General features: G+C 43.3%; 1 protein-coding gene across 2 annotated transcripts in view; it reads right to left on the minus strand.

Annotated features, from left to right (window-relative positions):
* SATB2 (SATB homeobox 2) overlaps positions 1-19,694 on the minus strand; it is a 132,225-nt gene that overhangs the window by 40,287 nt on the left and 72,244 nt on the right. For both annotated transcript variants that reach the window (XM_075756260.1, XM_075756259.1), the window contains exons 7-8: positions 14,040-14,512; positions 510-722 (exon numbers count right to left, since the gene is read on the minus strand). In XM_075756260.1, coding sequence (XP_075612375.1) covers positions 510-722; positions 14,040-14,512 — 686 coding nt within the window. The remainder of the gene's footprint in view (positions 1-509; positions 723-14,039; positions 14,513-19,694) is intronic.

Raw genomic sequence — 19,694 nt, forward strand, 5'->3', positions numbered from 1 at the left:
CTAACCCAGGGACTGCAATTTCCTATGCAGGATACAGAACGCACTGATTTCTAGCAATGTCTATCTAATTCACTGTCGACCTCTGTTGACTACACGCTTTTTACTGGAATGTATATGAGCCTCTCTGCAAGCCCAGAAATTTCCTCTGCATTCTACAGAATGAATGGACACAGATAAAAAGTTATGTGCATTGTCTTTCTATAATATATTCTAGAATAGCCATTTAGTGGACATACATCAACAGCCTGCATGTAATGCCCACACGCACTCTTTCAGGCACTAATGGTACATACTTTTTTGCATTTATGGCATTGATTAAAGCTAGAATCATCATCACAATGTCTTGCTGAAATCCACTAAATGCCTCTTAACAGCCACTCCAAAACCTTACAAAAGGATTTCCACAACTCATCTGGGCGAGGGGAGCAACAGACAGGGGAAGGGTGGAGAGGAACTCCTTCTCTGGACTAATCCACACAACAAAGAGGTAACAAGGGATCGCATCTTACCTGGGGGGTTCTGGAGGAGCTTGGGCTGCTGGCAGCTGAAGACACCATGCTCACATTGGGGTTCATACTTCTCTCTCTCTCGTCCTGGTAGATACGATCCCGCTCCGAGTCAGGCAAGTTGAGGAAATTCTGCATTGCCCTTAGGTTTACCAGGAGGGACTGGGAAGCTGTCCTAGGGTCTTCTTCTTTACGCAGGATCTCTGACAACAAGCCCTGGTTCAAAAAAATTTAAAAAAAAAAAAAAAAAAAAAAGCCAGTCATGTGTTGTTGCTTTTTGGGTTTTTTTGGGTTTTGGGGTTTTTTTTGTTTTTTTTTTTAATTTGTTTAGTGTAACCAGCTGGGTTGCAATACTGAGAACCTACAGCAGAATCTCATGGGCTCTCCCAGAGGGGATATTTTTTAGGAAAGTATTTGTCTTCTGGGGGCTGGGGTTTATTTTGGGACTGTCCTATTCTGGCACTGTAATAAGCTTCTGAGTATGAGATGCTGGATAGGAAGGTAGGTGCATTGGGTAGGAGAAATTGCAGTTACCACCAGGTGCTTGCTGCAAATATTTTAGGAGCTGTTAGATCTCTCTCTCTTTTCACTTGAAGCTGGGAACACTTGGCAATCCTGTTCATCTTTGACAAATCTGCCAAGGTTGGTAAATTTAGTTTCGACATTTAAACAGTGCAGGAGGTTTATAAAGAAAAACGTTTGGCTGTTTTTTGATGTTATAGTCCGTTCATTTTGGTTTGGACAGTCATTTTTGAGAGGAGAAAAATGGATCAATAATAAAGCCTTAGAATCTAGCTTTAGGGATTTTACCCGTTCTTTCATGCCTCGTTTTAAAATACCACAGGCTTCACGTTGCAACCATGACTGAACACCATATTAATCTAAATTTTACAAAAGCCATTATTCTGGGAGGTAACCAGCACAGCACTTCCAAAAAAAAAGGAAAGGGGGGAAAAAAAAAGGGGAAAAAAAAAAGAAAAAAAAAAAGATAGTTGGAAAGATGAAAATGTCATTAAAAGAAGCTTAAATCTACCAATGGGATTAAATTTATGGATAACTGTACGCACTCAACAGTTCCACAGATTATCTAGAAGTTAAAGGCACAACATATGTGATATGTGCCTGGGTCAGGGCCTACAGAAACTACCAGGACACGGCGTGTGCCATCCACCAGCTTCCCCCAGGCACCCCCTTGCATCCAACACTTCACAAATGGGTATTCCACTCTAAAAAGCAGTGACAGCAATTTCCTGAACTATAGATGTTTAAATGTACCAGTGTGCAAAGAAGCAGAGAGGGATCATTTCTACCCATCGAGACTACTTGTAATATATTGTAAGAAATGGTGGTCGTTATCGTTATTTTAAAAAACTATTCTGCCAGCGTTTCCCTGAGCGGTGCCATACCCTTCCCGCTTCCCATCGGCCAGCACCCAGCGGCTCTCTGCACTGCTGCTCCCAGGAACGCCGGCCACAGGAGCCGCATGAAATCCCAGTCGGAGCTCGGAGGGCTCACCTCGACCTGCTGCTGTGAGAGGAGCAGCAGTCAGCAACCGCGTGCAAAGGGGTGCCGCAGAACCCCAGACATGATTTAGCTGTCGCTGTTGACGTGAGCATTTTGCAGTTACTTTACAGCCACGACCGAGGCAAGCTGCCTCATGAGTACAGTCAAGGCTCACTCCCTTCTTGTAAGAAAAATGTTACTAGAAAACAACCACGCAGTCAAAACCCTGTAATATTTAGTCTTAGTTTATTTTCTTCCGCATGAGAGAGTCTCCTCCAAAAACCCTTGATAAAGCACTGCCACTACAGTTGGCCAATTAACCAAATGCCTGCATTTTTAGTCTATATTGATCTTATTTACCAGACTTCCTGACAAAATCAACAGACCAGCAAATGACTTATCTATATCTGCATTTATCTGCTATTAAACACCTACATTAAAACACATACATGAAAGCTCTACTTCAGCACTGTTTACGCCAGAAGTGCTCAAAACAAGCTTCACGCACAACCTGAAGGTAGGTTGCACACAGCTCCAGCTTTTCAGCTCCTCATCTACGCAATCAAGCTAAGAGATTCCCAATTATATTTTCCTGCAATTATCGGAGTAGTTACCAGAAGGACTGGAGCTAGGAATGGAGCCGGGAATGGAGCCATGGTGGGACCCTCCAGTCAGAAATGGGATCGGAGGGAGAAGCCGGCTGCTGAAAAAGGTCTAGACTGGGAAGCTAAGGATGTTTTGAAAACCTTTCCAAAGTTTGCCAAGCTGACGGGCTGAGGGTGATTAACCAAAAAAGGACATTACAGAAGCTTGAATGACTTGAATGATCCCAAGACCGATACAGCAAGTTCCTATTATAATTTTCTCTTAAAGTCAGTGGAGAATTCTCCAAATGCAGTAAATAAATGAAGTATCAGTTCCACAGATTCTCTAAATTCTTAATTCCCTGGGTCTTTTAAAGGATACATGACCTCTCTTTTCTACAGAAAAGATCAACTTCAAAAATTTATGAGTATGGGTAGAAAGAAAGGTACACGAAAGCTACTGGAGCTGACTCTGAGGCAGTTTTTTCTCCCTCTCATCTCAGCCTGGCAAATTTATGGTCCAATTTCAAAAATGGAGAGCAGAAACATATGTGAAAGCATGCCAGCAATTACTTTTCAGTGCAGTCATTGACTGCCTACGTAAATCAGTGGCTCACAGGTACAAGTGGCTTGGTCATGGCACTAAGAGGCATCTCACTGCCCGAGATACCAACTCTCGTGCTTGGAGGCTCCGATTCATCACCAGGAACAGCTTATCATGGGGAAGTTTCAGTCGTTTTGAACCCCAGCCTGTGCCTCTTGCTTCTACGAGGGTCTCATCTCTGCCCCACTCCCCCGTGCCCAGCTCCAAGTCCGCAGGTAGAAAACCTGATTGCAAAGAGGGTTTTTCTGCAGCTCCTCCAAGTGCTTTGGCAGCTTAGGAACCATGTAAACAGCAGGGCAGATAATAAGAAAACTGACTCAGAGGGAAAAATCTCATGTCCTCCTGCAACTGAAGATAAACAACGCTGGTAAACAACAGTGGCTAGATAGCCGAGTGATAGGGTAGGACAATAAAATAAAGTATCTTGAGAGCAATAACGTTTACAATAATATAATTCTGAGCTACTGAACTATACACAAACTAACCAGTGAGCAACATTATAAAAAATAAAGTGATATTAAATAATCTGTTCAGCCTTTTTGTCACCTGCAACAAATTAGGCTTTCAATATGCAAAACATCTTCCTTCCAGAAAAACAAATGATCATGATTTCATTTAATTGTAATTTAATGAGGCATAATGTATTTTTTAAAGTGATATACACCAGGTGTGTGGCGAGGAAACTGGCCCAGCCAGACAAACCCTACTGTTTCTATTTTTGAGAAAACCCTAAAGCCAACCAGGGACTGTTTTCATTTCTGCAAATTATGTTTCTGCTGGAGGGGTTGAGGGAGGGAAACCCACAGCATTCGTACATTTTTTATAAAATTCCATTGGCTAAATTAGCTCATTCCGACTTACTTACATCTCACATACTAAAAAAAAAAAAAAAAAAAAAAAAAAAAATTAAAAATTGGCAGTTTGCAGAGTAACCAGCTCTGCAAATCTAAAATAAGATCTTCAGGGACTAGAAAGTCTCAAACTGATTTTAAATAGCCAAACATATCTTCTATACCAAACACAGCTCTCAGGATACATTTTAAGACATGTAGCTTGATAATATCTTTGCTTTTCTACTCCTGTGCATCATTTTTAAACCAGTTGCTTTGCTGAAGAGGCAACTGATCAAAAGTTTAATGTTCAACACAGGCCATGCTCGCAAACGAGGTGTGCGCTCACCCCGAGACAAGGACTCTGCACAGGCACAGTTTGGTTTACCCTTGGAACTTGCACCGTTTTTAAAATTACACACTGGATCCATAATTGACTTTAAAAAAATAATACCAGTGGTGGAGAAAGGAGCACATGTCCAATCAAAATAAAAAAGTCATCGGATCCATTTAAGGTAGGAATAATTTTGACAGTGTTTTTTCAAACTAGCTGAAATGTAGTCCTTCGAGCCAGAAAAGTCACTGTCGGGAGGGACTGAGTTGCTTTGCACTCATTGTATGAAACCCCATTTGTGAACTAATTTCTTTTATTTTTATTAACTACAGGATTTCCAGGACAAACAACCCAAACCTCATGGGCAAGAAATCTTTTTTTAAGCAACTTCTGAAAGATGATGCAGTACAATGCAGAGCGAATGTTATTAAACTGACTCCTACATCCAAAGGACCAACTGACCAGCCTTCGGGGCCAACACGAAGGCTCAACCAAAGCCCGCAGAAGACGAGCGAAGCCTTTCTGCCTTCTTCCCAAAGGGCTTTGGCTCCAGCCTGGAAAGGGCGTAAATGAGATCTCAGTGGGACAGCAGACTGCACTACCAGTGATCGAACGCAGGACAGTTTTGCAACCAGAGCTTTTCAACAGCAATCTGGATGGGGGTGAGGAGGTCATGCTGGAGTGCAGCCCAGACAGCGATGTCCTGGGGACAGAGGAGATTCGCAGGCACTGGCCAGGACCTCACACGTGTCAGGTCCAATGACTTGGATGGCAGCTGTGCTCCCCCTCATACAGACCTAAGCAATGTGTCTACAAGAGCAGGCACTAAGGTTCAAAACAGGTTTTGGACAATCAAAACGCTGGTCAAGGCAAAAACTTAAATAAACCCAACTAATGTGCTAAACCTCAGTTTTTATGTTCTGTATAAGGAGATTATATATATGAAGGACTAAAAAACATAAACACTTTTTTTTCATACTTTCGGTTTATTTGTGCCTCTCCATATTTCAGCTATTGCCAAAAGCAACAGAGAAAATGCTGAAATACTAGAAAAATACTGCTCCTGTAGTACTTAAAGCTCCAAGTGCTTTAAGCCCACTACTTGTAACTGACACTCTCAATAGAAAAGCTATTCTGCTTTCCACGAGGTACAGATGCAACTCTAAACAGGATCAGAAAAATGTAGAGATTTATTCAAATTCAACACCTGAATCTTAAAGATCAGTGATGTAAACCTGTCCCCTCTCAGCATCCCCATTCAGCACGCAAGGCCTATTTCCAGCGTGGAAGGCAGCACTCAGGGAACCCCTGGTTAGCTACTCGTTCCTACTGAACTACACTGAAATCGTACCTTCAGCGTACAACAACAAACTTGATTGTTTGTTGACCATTTATATTTAAAATTGTCTGCTACTTGCAATTGAAAGCTAGAGGAGGCAGGTCAGCCCGGGGAAGTCTGCAGCAGCAGCATTAACTTCTCATAACTCTTCAAGGGAATAAAGCATCTCCACCTGCTGTGTTTTTCTCACATCAAGGCAGGCTTTCACCATGACATCTCTTTGCCTCTCTGCATTTACTCCAATGTTGTCTTCTGGGCTGAATAAGATACATTCAACAATTCTAAAAATATTTCTCTTTGCCTCCAAGTATACAGCACTCAACAAGAACCTCTATGTGAAGTACTTGTAGGCTTCTTAGGACTCAAGCTCCTTTTCAAACGCTCACTGCTTTGTTTCCATTCCCTTCCATCTCTTCCTAATTCCAGCTAGGATATGAAGCAGAAGTGCTGGAAGTCTCTTAGAAATGCTTATCCTGGCAATGTGTCCAGTCCAATTTTGCTGAGCAAGATTGCTTTAGATAATCAGTGGAAATTTTTGAGTGGTTAGCCAAACCAAGCACCTTCATATCCATCCTGTCACAGTTTCCATTGGGCAAAACTGTGTTTGCACCCCGTTCCCTGACCAACTCTTCTGTGTCAATGGCAAAAATGTGCAGTGCCACGTTTGTGTGAGTTCATAGTACTTCAGAACCCAAAGGACTTTGACTGGGAGTGAATGGGAGACCAGCTGTCTCCCAGTACCCTTCAGTGTAGCTGAATGCATCCCATTAGTCCCTCATTTAGAAGAAATCTCCTGATCTCTGGATTCACTGCCTACAGCCAGAGTATGAGCCTCGTTCTTAAACTCATTTAACTAATGCTAAAATACATACATCTCAGGAGAGAGCTGCTTAGGCACAAAGCATTTAGAGGCTGATTTGAATAAAACTTATACAGGGTGCAACAATGACAATTTGATTTTTATTATTAAAAATGAAGTGTTTAAATCCTCAAAGAAAATGCCTTTATTGCATTAGTTTAATATAGCCTCTTTTTTATTATGGTATCTCTTTTTATGAGGGAAGGCAGGAGCTGAATGTGGATGCATAGGGAAAAGGAGGCAGAGAAAGACCGACCACCTGCAGCCACAAAGTGCCACCATTTATATGACATGCATATCAAACCTTTATACTGAAATATGCTGGGAAATGAGCAAGATGCACAGCTCGTGCACACTCTGTATATCCGTGCATTTGCTTCCAAGGCTCAGGACTCCTGTGCATCAGCTGAGCAGGCAGCAGCCGCCTCCTACAAGCACACATTCTGAAAGCCTGACTCACATGCTACTTAAGATCTTTTCATTCAGCCTATTGAATACAATTAAGTTAATTGAAACTGAAATTTTGGGCAGTGCGAAACCCACTGTTGGAACAAATATCCCATGTACCAAAAATCTGCAATTTATTAAATTAAGCACTTCCCTTACAGACTGCCTTCTTTCCTGTGAGTACAACAGAACGCTGCTTGTGCCACATTACACACAAGAATAAAACAAGCAGGCAGCATGAAAGGGTTTCATGCAATAAGAGAGAGTTTTCTATGGTGAAAAAAACCAACAAAAAATCCCCCCCCAAAACCAAAACCAGAACCCTTGCTAATTGAAAGTCTGTGCACAATGAGGCAGACACCATAGCGATGAATGCAGCATGACTGTCTCACTAGACACCAGGCAGAGAATTAAAGCTGCTTGTCTTCCTCCACTTAAGTTAAAGGGAAAATTATTTGCAAAAGGAATTCTGTCCAGGATTTGGCTCACAAGCAAGTAAAGGTGGAAGAGTCAGTTATTTCAGCAAACCATATCTTTTCTAATCTTAAAGCCTCTTAGAGGGCCCTTTTCTGATCCCACTTCAGTTTGGGGGAATTTTGCCAAAGAAAGGAGAACTGGACATAAATGAGAAGTCACCACCCGCCTCCCTCCTTGCCTGCCTCCAAAGCCTTTCTTTGGAGCTTCCTTACCAACCGCGCTCCTGCTCACAGAGACCCCAACCCCTATATAACTGACTGACAACACCTTTGCGCATCGCATAAACATCATTTCCCCCTTCCTCGTTGCAGGAGCCTGGACTTGCCCAGAGTCGCACCAGAAGCTGGGGCACCATCCAGCATCGATCCGGCGTTTCCCTCAACCCACTCCTGCAGCCAAGGTATGCTAAATCCCTCGAACAAGGTGGGTCAGCTGAGTTTATTTCATCATAAGGCTAGTAGAATTTCCTCCTCCCTGTGCTGTTGGTTCCTTTAATCCCAAGAGGCACAGTTAGGGACAAGGTAAGCGGGCAGGAGCCGAGCTGGGTAGCGCTGCCTTCCTATCTGCAGGGTGGAAAGCCAATGCTCTCACCTGGAGCTACTCAGGGCGGGAGGGAGGGAGCAGTGCTCTTTGGGAAAAGAGTTACAAGCAGCCTGACCATGCCTGGTGTTTTTACCCAGCCCTCTTTGTACCTGGCAGCACAACTGTTTCATTCAAAAAGCCTCAGGTTCACGAATATTTCTAGTTTCTGAGGCTGTTCAGTAAAACAAGCACTGGCCACTCGCCTGAACATTTTACTAGTTTTGGCTATTATGTCAAAACATTGGCAAAAAAAGATGCTTCAAAAAAAAAGAAAGATATAAACAGTAACACTCATTCAGCCTATAGGCTTTGCAGTCCACTGGGCACTCCTGAGGAGGAGAGACACAGTTCCCTGATCCAGTGACTGTCTGGACTCTTACAAACAGCCTGACCAACCGTCCTGATTGCAGCTCCACGAGCCTGCAGCAAAGAGGGACGCTCAGCAAACAGGTAGAGGAGGGAGAGTACATTAATTTTCCTTATGCAAAGCAGGATTCAAATGACCTATTTTCCAGCTAGGATTTTGAAGAGCACAGATCTCTTCAGCACTTCCAGATTTGCTAAAAAACTTTCCAGAGAAGGACGTGGTAAATGCGAGAGAGCATTGTCATGCATTTGCTTTAAAATAGTCCTTTTTCTTCAGTAACCATCACCACCTGCCCATTTCTCAATATATTACAACCTGAGATAAGCAAGCTTTGGTTATTACAATCTTTTGGTTGCAACCGGAATGCTGTATTAAGAGACGCTACAGTGCAAGAGGGAGATGGCACAAGGACTCTGCCTTGAGTATGGTCAAAATCCATGTGTGTATTCTCCTCCCAGAAGTCGTCCATAGCCTTGGTAATGGCTTTGGCCAGCAGCCCCCTTGTCCTGCCTCCCATTTCACAGCAGCTCTCCTGCCCAACCTGAAAGGTGCTCGTGCTTTTAGAGGCTACTAGTCACCTAGAAGTTACTCAGATTTTAAAGATGCTTGAGCCAGGTAGACATTTTTGGAGAAGTCCAGCCTGCACTGAGAGCCACTTTGATTTTACCGCACTGTTCAAGACCAACAAGGGACAGCTGCTCCCCCTGCGCATTAAGCCCTTCTCACCCTCTGCAGCCTGTATCTTGCAGGCACTTCCTTCACTCTGGCCTTTTCAAAGCTTTGACTGCTTTTAAAAATGTGCAGAGGGCAATTCCAAGTGCAAGGTGCATCTGCTCTGTCTCTGACAGTTGTGCTTCTCCTCTGCATTTGCAGTATTAATCAGACTTTTCCTTGTTTTTTTCTCAAGATTGAATGGTTTTACATAATCAAAAAGTGCCAAAGTCTTACAGAAAGCAAAGCTTTCAGTAATGACTGTTCTAATAGCAACTTCAGCTTACAGCTTGGCTGCACGTCAACATGCTTTATGAAGATGCCCTCCATTTAAAAAGAAATATATCAGGTATGACCGTGTAACTCTCAAGTGTTTGATGGGCCTCATACAGCTCTCTGCCTTCCATTCAAACCCACTCACACTCTTGCACACAGTTTTTAAGACCCAGACAAGGATGCCTGGCTTTCCATTAGCAAGCTATTAGTTCATAGCAGCAGTCTGAACAAAGGGAACAAACTATTTCAGTAAACACCACATTCAAACCAAGGAGCCTGCAAATTTCCAACTTATGGGTCACAGGCCATCAGAGCAGCAAAAGGGATCCAGGGCCAAGGATCTTGGCCATGAAGAACTTGGGCACAAACTATGCAATTACACAAACAAGAAACTAAACCTCCTGCTCCAGCAAAACTGCTAATCACCTTAGTCATGGCAAGCTTTTTGCACTCCCTTGATGCACTCTTCCCTGCACGAGCCAGTGGGCTTCCTGGTTGCGTTGGAGGGAGGGAAATGGTGGCCAGCTAAGCGTAGGATATAAACATCCCTTGTGTGTTGTCCTCTCTGCCTGCATCGTACCTGTCTCCACAGGGTTCCTGGAACAGGACAGAACAGCCCCAGCTCCGCTCCTTGGGCTACACCACCTGCTTGACAAGTTTGAATAGCAACTCACTGCAGCGCACAAGAGAGGATCATACCTGGAGTTAAAAACTGCAGTGCTGCCGGCTTCCACAAGAGAAAGGAGGGCTACACAGAGCCCTCTTGTCATTGCTGAGCAGGTTGTAGGCAACCCCAGATTAGACAAACATGGTAGCATGCACCACCATTTTAAATGTTTTGAAAGTTATGTAGGAATTTCCTGCTCATTGGAAAGTGTGTCATTAAAACCACCTTCAGTAACTATATTGTCTCTGTGGGTCTGAGAACTCTCTTCTACCTGTCCTGTTTGCTGAATAAATAGGCATTTAGATTCCACCGCAAGGTGAATTGAAATTGTGACACTGACTCTGTAAAGATAAAATAAAAAGAAGGGCCAGAGGTTAGCCCAAGGCATTTACTAAAAAATCAGTCATACACACTTTGAGTGTTCTTCATACCCAGTTTTAAATAAATCTGAAAATGTTCACTTTGGAACTTTCTGTTTGAAAGAAACTCTCTTCATGGTTAACACAGCCTGGGCCAGCTCCTAGCCAAACACCCCATGCAGCTCTCCCGTGCGCATGGCAGGTACGAAGCTGCCTGATGTCCAGTCCCCGTCTCAGAGTGGGACCTCAGTGGGAGCGCTGTGCCCCAGGAAATGCACAGGGTTTGTCACAGAGCCTGAGGCACTTTGTTTTCACGTGTGCAGACAGCGTGGCCACAGGTATAAGCAAATATTGCTCTCTTAAGCTACTTATTTCCAACTTTAAGAGGAAGATCTGGATGTTTCACAAACCATATAATTGCACCTCTCCTTCTTCTGACCCTCCTCACGTCCCCCTTCCCACACACACGTGCATACATACATGTGTCAGCCATTTGTTCCGATGGATTTACCCTAGTTTGGATCAAAGCTTCCTCTACTTCATTTAACAGATTTGCTTAGATGGAAGGTCTCAGGGGAGAAATAATGTTCGTAAGAGGGGTTTTTTCAGCATTGAGTATGTAGGTCATTGGACTTTAAAATAAATTAGAGAATAGTTTATCTATTAAACAAGCCTCACAGTACATATTTCATGAAGCTATACTTAATTATAGGCTAATGTGCACCACAGAGCTACCACGAAGAAAGATTAAGCAGTGGCCCATAATGCAGTGATTAATACAGTTATTAGCTGGCTGGCATACAGCATCTATTATTTGGTACCATCATGAGAAACAACAGACCTCCAGTTTCTAAGGCTGGCACTCCCTGTGAAATGCAACAAACCCAAACATTTCCAGAAAGAAACGCACGCCTCTGCACCTCCCGAGGAAAGGATCTTCGGAGGCAGCAGGGGGAAAGCAAGGTCGTGAGAGTGGACTTGAACTTCCCCTTCAAGTGCCTTTTGCAGAGTTTGCTTCTTCACCGTGGGTGTGTGGGAACTTCCCACTTCTACTGTGCAGTGCAAGGCACCTCTTCTTAATACCTTGAACAGTCTCTGACACGAGGGGGGCTTGATTTGAGTTGGGATTAAAAGCTGAGGACAGGGAAGCATAAATATGTACCGACACTCTTTTGCTACAGTGATGGCTCCTAGGGACATGACGCACTATATGTAAAATCCACTGGTCTTCTATATTAAGGCCCTGTAGACTAATGAAACAAGCTGTGAGATGAGCAAATCTTTTATGGATGTTTAAAACTTGCCTGTTATGGAATCAGTGTCCTGGACTGTATAGTACATCATATTACTTATGATGGAGGGCTAAAAAGTAGGTAATTTCTTTCCTTTTATATAAAATTACATATCGGATATCTTGCAATGAAGCAATCAAAATCAGGGAAGATTTTTTTTTTTTTTAAAGAAAAGCTAGAGAAGTTAGTGCACCCTAAGATAAATGGCAGCAGGAAGACTGACAAAACCAGTGATACTAGCACCCTGAATTACAGACCCCATTCTATATACTGAACTCAAACTTAAACTGGTCAGAAGACAGAGCATCACATCCCATTTCCAGGTGCAGCCCTGCTCAGGAAAGGTGCTTGGCATCTTCTCGAAGGACATTGCCGTGGCATGTCCACTCAGTGCCACTCAGATCTGTGCTCCCAATGAGTGAGCCCAGTCTGAATGTTTACACACCTGGTGTCCTAGAGCCGTACAGGGCATTTGAAAATGCCATCAGGTGTGACTGGCCCACAGTCACACTGCCAGGAGCCGCTGAAGTTGGGAAGAAACCACATTTCACCCAAAGACCTGTTTAGTGTCCCAAAACCACTAGATCTATGCCAGAACACTGCAGGAGGTGTAAAAACATCATCACCATCACCCCCAAACTCCAATCCTTACTGCAGCTGATTGAGTCCCGATTTCAGATTATCTATCAAGAGTGTGGCACAGTCTCTACCATAGCTGCTCTTAACCACCATGGGCAGATGCAATGCTGTGCCACTGCTAGGCAGAGGCCAGAGTGGTCCCTCTCACATACTTGCCTTTTCCCTGCTGTCCTGGAAAGTCAGTATGCAATGTTTGGGCAGTAGTATGCAAGGCTTGGGGTTTCCTAGACACACAGAATCAAAACCTTGCCTCCTTTTAAATACTATAGCAGAACTGTCGCTTTAACCCACAAGCTGTATGACAGCTTTCTTGTTGGGGAATGAGCTTTTGGTTTAATGGCAGATTTGGGCGTTACCAACCCAACTCTCCCAATCTGGCTAAAGCAGAGCTTCATGTGCAGTGACAGTGGCAAAACCCTCACCGGCAATGTTACTGCTGACCTCTCGCTCAAGTTCAGACTATGTCATTCTGTCAATACCATCTACCTTGATTATACCAGGCTTTATATACAACGGGTTATGATCCCAGAGGGATGAAAAGCTTTTCCAAATTAAAAGCGGCATTTTAAAGAGGAAATACTCATACATTCCTATGTAGTTTTCATTTGATATCCTCAAGGCTAACCCCAGAACTCAAAGTCATGTTGATTGGAAGTGAATGTTTTTTCTGAGTGCAGCCATCTTATGAATTTAATGGAAGAAGGGAAGTAATAAAAATGTGCTCCATACTTTAATTAGTTCCCTCATAACATGGCATTTCCAAAATGGCAGTGCCAAAGAAAATCATTAATCCAGGAGAACAGACAAAGGCACTGTATGGGGCAAGGGACACCCACCCACCCACCCTTTTTTTCTCTTGCTGGTAAAGTTTACCTCAAAGACCAACCCCAATTGCACAAAATAAATTTGTGCCAATATTAAATATTAAGCCACTTTGCATTTCTTTAGCCTTGCTACAGAGTATCACAATTGAGAGATCATACTTTGTATGCCCTGAATGGCAGCAGGATAAGTGTAAATGGTCTTTTTGAACATACATTCACTCTGGGTACTCCAGGTGCTCGGCTTAAGCTGACACTATCACACAATCATTTCAACATCTGCATTTCACTAGGTGAGTGAGAAAACCTGTGTCAGATGTATGAAAGCAAACACGATCGGCTGCAAATGGCAGACATCTCTCCCAGCAGTCAGTCTGTAGGCCTATGCACACTTGTGTCATACGTTTCTTGCAGCAGTAGCCTCTGGCACTAGTTGTGGCATCAGTTGTACCACAAGAAGGAATTGAAGAAGTGACAGAAGCCCCAAGACACCTCTGACTATCACAATATCTTGTTACCTTTTCCTGGACATCAGGCAGGGGCAGATGTAGCAGTTTATAACCATGGAGAGGAACTCGGGGAAGAACTCGTATGAGCAGAATTACTGCTAGAGAACAACCCTCAGGTAACGGCACAGGGGTGACCAAACACAAATGATCAGCTGTTCCAGGAAGAAACAATCCTGTTCAATGTGACAAAGAGACTGGGGGAAAGAAATGGAAGGTGTTTTGACCTGTTTCTATGGCACACCTCCTGCCTTGACCTGCAAGAACCATACAGCCCCACAAGAGCCACAATTTTGCCCCATCACCACTTCTTGGTTATAGAATAGAAATTGATACCTGTGTGCGGTTGAATGCTACTCTTGCAAAGACAGCTTGAGACACACTGGCTCTCTTCAGCTCATCTCTGACTTGCTGGTAAATATCTGGAGAGACTTCCACCGATGAATTTGATGGCTCTGGTTTGACAGCTCTAGGGATGGGTGGATGATTCAAGAACTGCTGGTTGATAGCTTGTGGGTGCTGGTGAGCCAATAGCCGGCTGACAGCAATCTGTTGGTTTATCAGATGGGCCATTGCTATCTGCTGCCTCACCAGTTGTGGACTGAGCTGAGGAGACAGGAGCCCAGGGTTTATCATTGTCTGCATCGTTGGCACTTGGTTTCGGATTGGAGTACTGTGATGAATTTGGCCATGAGGAGACTGATCGTTAGTTTTTCCCAAGGTTGCCAGCTGGTTGATATTTGGTAAGTGCATGGGACGTTGACCAAGAACACAATAGTCTGAAAGGTTTTCTCTTTCCACTCTTTCCACTGTTAAAAGAGAAAAATTAGTTTGCTGTCATTTCAGTTTGCACTTAGAAGAGGACTGTTAGGGTAAGGGTTACTGCAGGGGACTATACACAACAGCACCTCCTCTAGTTTGCAAATCTACGCTTGCATAAAAGCTTCACAGAAACATAAGCTAAAGCAGCACAAAGTAAAAGCAACAACAATCATTAACATTCTTTCGGACTTCTTAGGTGTCACCCGCTGCTCAGGAACCACCTTATGAAACCGGTAGCAGGTATCCTCTCCGGCCTCATTTCCTAAAGAAATAAGCTTGGACATTTCCACTTACACTGTCACTAATTTTTGAATCTGTCCCAGCAAATTGAATAACTTTCAAAAAGGGGTGAATGTTTCAGAGTCACTGGCATCGAGGTGAAGGAAAGAAACCCAAATGAGTATCCACTCGCACAAACCCAATGGAAACCAGACCATAGAACAGCTTCTCATTACAGACTCAGCAACTATTACCTTTTCCGACATACACTCCACCTTACCTTGTGCATGGATACAGTTATCTGGTAGCATCAGTTCACCCGGGTGCACTACAGCAGAATTTCGTTGCTTGTGTGAGAGCATGCTACAAACCCATGCAATTCACATATGAGAAAATGCTAAAGCAATGGTTCCTATATCCAAAGCCTCCTCACTATGAGTCTGCCCAGAAACCTTAAAGCGTCTCTGCATGAGTGCCCACTTTAAAGAAAGCGGCTTCACTCTCTTCAAAAACCTTTGTTTAGTTTAACAAAGACCCGTGATCCCTAAGTGACACCATGCTACAAAAAATGAAACGCTACACACAAAATGCATATACCACAATTTTATACACTTATACATATTGTTCCTTTTAAATATCTTATGTCAGCAATATTGCAGTATCTTTTCATGTAACTGCAAAACTAAATGCACATATTACAAAATTAAATTTCCTCTAAAAGTAGTATTTGAAATAGGAAATTAAGTTTTAAAAGCACATAAATATAACTATTACTGAGATAATTTTAAGCAATCAGAAGTCATTTTACAGTAGGTTGCAGATTCCATGAGCCTCACTACATGCTATTGGATAGGCATTTATAAATTCATCCGATACAAAAGTGTTCAGGGACGCATACCATACAACTAGAAAACTACCACCCAATCCCTGTGTTGCTCTCAGCAAGTAATGAGATAGGATTTATTTCATAAATGCCATAATACTATTATAACTTGCGTAATGATTAACAACTGTACAAGGCTTTGAACTCTTTTTAAAAACTTAATCTATATAAAGCTTTGAAGCTTTACACAGTTAATACTCAGGATGACAGTTTACTGCTGACTTTCCCTGTTTCCTTCTAAATAGAAAGACAGCTCTTTTCACCTTCCAGAGTTAATCTCAGACAGAGAGGGTTGAATTCTCACTGAGGAGGGAGTCATGCCCTGAACACACACAAACACACACAGTTACTATCTTTAGAGCTGCCATTCCGGATCATCACAAGTACTGAATTTTACAACTGGGTGAATTAGTACCCAGGATTTTCTTTTAAGAAATTTTAACTCACTCTTCCCATTCGTTTAAAGGAAAAACCTGCAACATCTTTAACCTGCTATAAAATAATTGCTTAAAAAAAACTTTTGAAATAAAAATTAGGCATTTCTAAGAAAATTATTAATTCCATTTTTCCACAAAAGCCAATGTTTCAACCCAACTGATGTTCTAAATAAGTGCTTATTTGTGCAGTATATTTCAACTATGAAATGCAATGCGACACATGCAATACACAAACACTATTGTCAGCAACTGACCGTTTTGCTATGTTACTCACAGCCTGCCAGAAACATAACACAGTATTTCAGTTTGCTGAAAATACCGAAAATCCCTATTCAAACGCCGTTCCTCACGATGTCAGTAGGCCTCCCTGAAAATCAGGCACAGAAGGCTCTACACCACTAGTCTCCGGCTTTAGGAACAGACATGAAATCAATGTGAAGTATGAAATACGATCAGTGTTAATAGCAGGGACAGACCCGGCGTCAATATAGAGATGTCACGTGTGGGCAGGGGAGCGGGAAGCGGGGCTGCTTTATCACAGTCCCAGACCATGTTCTGTGTCACGGACGATCCAGAGCCCATGTGGCTGTACTGAGTGTTGCCTTCTCAGCCTCTCTGTGGTAAGCCCGCACCTGAGTAATGCCATTAAATACACACAATTGCCAGCAAAACCAAATGTCATTATTCCAAAGATGCAGTAGCTACTTGGCAATCAGGAATAAATCTGATGTAAATACAATAAAGATGTTGCTCAGTGTACGTGAAATACCTGGAGCATCCTGCTAAAAGAAAATACAATAAGAACTACATTCGGTCTTCATTTACACTCCTGGAAATCTAGAGTCCTTCCATGAGGAGTTTCAGAAGAGCTGAAATAAGTTCTGAACTATTTCGTAGTTTAAGAAACACATAGAGAATAAGTCACTGAAACCAACAAATTACTACTTGTTAGAACACAGAAACAGTAACCAAGTGTTTTTGAAAACTTGGTGAGAAATAAATATAAATAACATTCACTTTCTGGGCTGAACCACATTTGCCAAGTTTCCACCCACTCCTGACTTTAATGCCAAGTTATAAACCCCTATAAAAATAAAGTTTAAGATGAAAAGGCTGCCAGGCTGTTAATCTCTGCAATGCTACTTGGAATTACAATTACACAGAGCCATCACCTGACCTGCTTCCCTAGGTGTATTTTTCCCTTATTATCAGTTTCCTTTTTCGATCACGTTAGACTATACAGCCATGCATATACTCCCAATAAACAAACCAGATTCTAGTCACTTCAACCACTTCAATAATAAAAGGTTACCATTAACAGTTACGCTGGATGGAAAAAATGTGCATTACTCAACTCCTCAAGACTCTTTCCTTCTCTAACACATTGCCCGTATCAGATTCCCTGTTCTTCTCTAGTAACTATGGACTGGTAGGGCTCTGCGGGGCTGGACGGGAACGAGCCTGCGACAGCCCTGTGCTGGAGACAGGCACAGCCCTGGGAGACAGGCCAGCTTGCCGGCAATGCTCTAAGAAAAAAGGCACACAGGAGCCACAAAGCTGCTGGGACACCGATGTTCTGCCTCAGATCTTCTTAGGCCAGGGTTTTTCCATTTGCATCCTCCATTTTCCATGTTCCTACCCCATTACAGAATTCCCTTATCCTTCCCTTGTTTGCTATTGCTCCACTCAAACTGAGGATACATTTACAGCTCTTATAGTCCTGTAAGAACTGGCTCGGACTGGAATATATTGGAATACAAAGTGGTGAAGACAGAGCAGCAGAACCTTAAACTGGGAAGGAAGGGAAGGGGCTCCCTGGACATGTGTCTACATTCAAGTACTGCTGACATCCCTCCTCTGCTACCAACGCCTGGGCTAGTTAAACAAAAGCTGGTCCAGGAGGCTGTTACCCGCTTCCACCTGTGGTGTGACCACAGCAAAAGACATGGCAGTGTTTCCCTCTTCGCCCTGCATCGCACTGCCTGGTATACGATTCTGCAGCTCTGTGCTTGAACAGCTCTTTTAAACCAGGTACAATGCTACTGCCATATTTCAGAGCCACCCACCCTTCTGAAGCCATACACTATGTAAGCGGATTCAAGGTGTCTGGACAACAGGTACTGTGTCAAGCTCAGCAATCAGCTCTTAGCACACTCCAGCACAGCGTCTGCCCTTCATTTTCCTATACCCCCCTACAACATGTCACTACCTCTACAAGCCAGTCAAAAACCAACATAATCCCCAGAATGGGAGCAGCAAATTGTCATATTTCAATGTTCCTTTCCCTTCTTATAATGATTACCACGTGTGTCAATGTATTTCAACTCCATACTGAGTTAGAAACTTCCTGGATACAGCACAAAAGCAATCCAGTGCATCCTTCCCCTGTGTGATGCTCTTAACCTCTACCCAAATCTTCCTTGCACAGTCAAGCAGCTGACGCAGTCCGCAGCACAATAGCTTGGGGTGGTCCACATGCAACTTTCCATTTGAAATAAAACCAGCTCAAAAGATTTAAAATCATATTTATTTCTCCACCTTCCCTTCCCCTCACCCTTTATTTTCACTGAGTTGTTAATAGGAACATTCTGACAAAGAGCCTGTGGGGCATTTAGGGCTTATGAGTGGCACTGAATTGACTGACGGCACTGGAAACCAAATTCCTGTGCACAATAACGGATGCAGCAGGGAGAGCGAGAGCATAACACGTCTCCCAGCACTGCACCGCAGTGGGGACACAGGACCCGCCAGCACCCATGACCCAGCAAGTCCTGAACTTTTCAGTCCCACAGGCATATGGGCACTTTGCCCTAGAGTAGGAAGAGGCTGGTAAAGAAACGTTTTGTAATAAGTTACTAGCCGGCAGAATTGCCAGGCTTCAATTGTGACAGGATGTCACCACCCAGGGCTGTTCTCCAGTGCTTCAGAGTTTGCTTCTTTGTTTTATTTATTATTTAAAACCCGGTGATCATAAAAGCCATTACCAGCAGTGGTCATGGCCAAGCAGGGAGAGATCTGTGAACTCTAGTGTGCCCTGCACTCAGCTTGAGATAGAAAGGTTCCCACAATTTCTCCTGGCTTAGCACCATCCTACTCACTGGAGCAAGACCTGAACTTTGGAGCTGTGCTTGGGGGACAAAGCGCTCTCCGGCACAGTACCACCCTCTGCCTCGGAGAGACAGGGCTGCTGCACTACACCGAGAGGGTGTCCTCCTGCTTATGCTACATAATTATGAACTACCACTTTGTAAATAACAGAACCACTCCAGAGCACAGGAGGTGCTTTTAAAGGAGTAATTCTGTATCTTTTCATCTATAATTATGATAATTACTTATTTCTTTTAATCACAGCCCACTTAACCACTTCAGTGCAAAAGGCTGGTCTGAGGAGTCTCGTTTTCATTCAACGTCTAATCTTCGTATTTACCCGAAGTCATTCACTGACTTCATTCACTGTCTGATCTGTGCTGGGCCATTTGTTCCTGCAGTCAGGACTGGAGAAAAAGCAGGTTGACTGGAGAGGCAGACTTGATAAGAAGTCATAACTTTTAAAACCGTTCCCTTCCTCTACTCCTGCAGGATAGCAAATAACCTCAAAATAGCCATAGTGCGCATACAGAAATTGTTTGG

This window comes from Balearica regulorum, chromosome 6, assembly GCF_011004875.1.
Source record: "Balearica regulorum gibbericeps isolate bBalReg1 chromosome 6, bBalReg1.pri, whole genome shotgun sequence".
NCBI lineage: Eukaryota > Metazoa > Chordata > Aves > Gruiformes > Gruidae > Balearica > Balearica regulorum.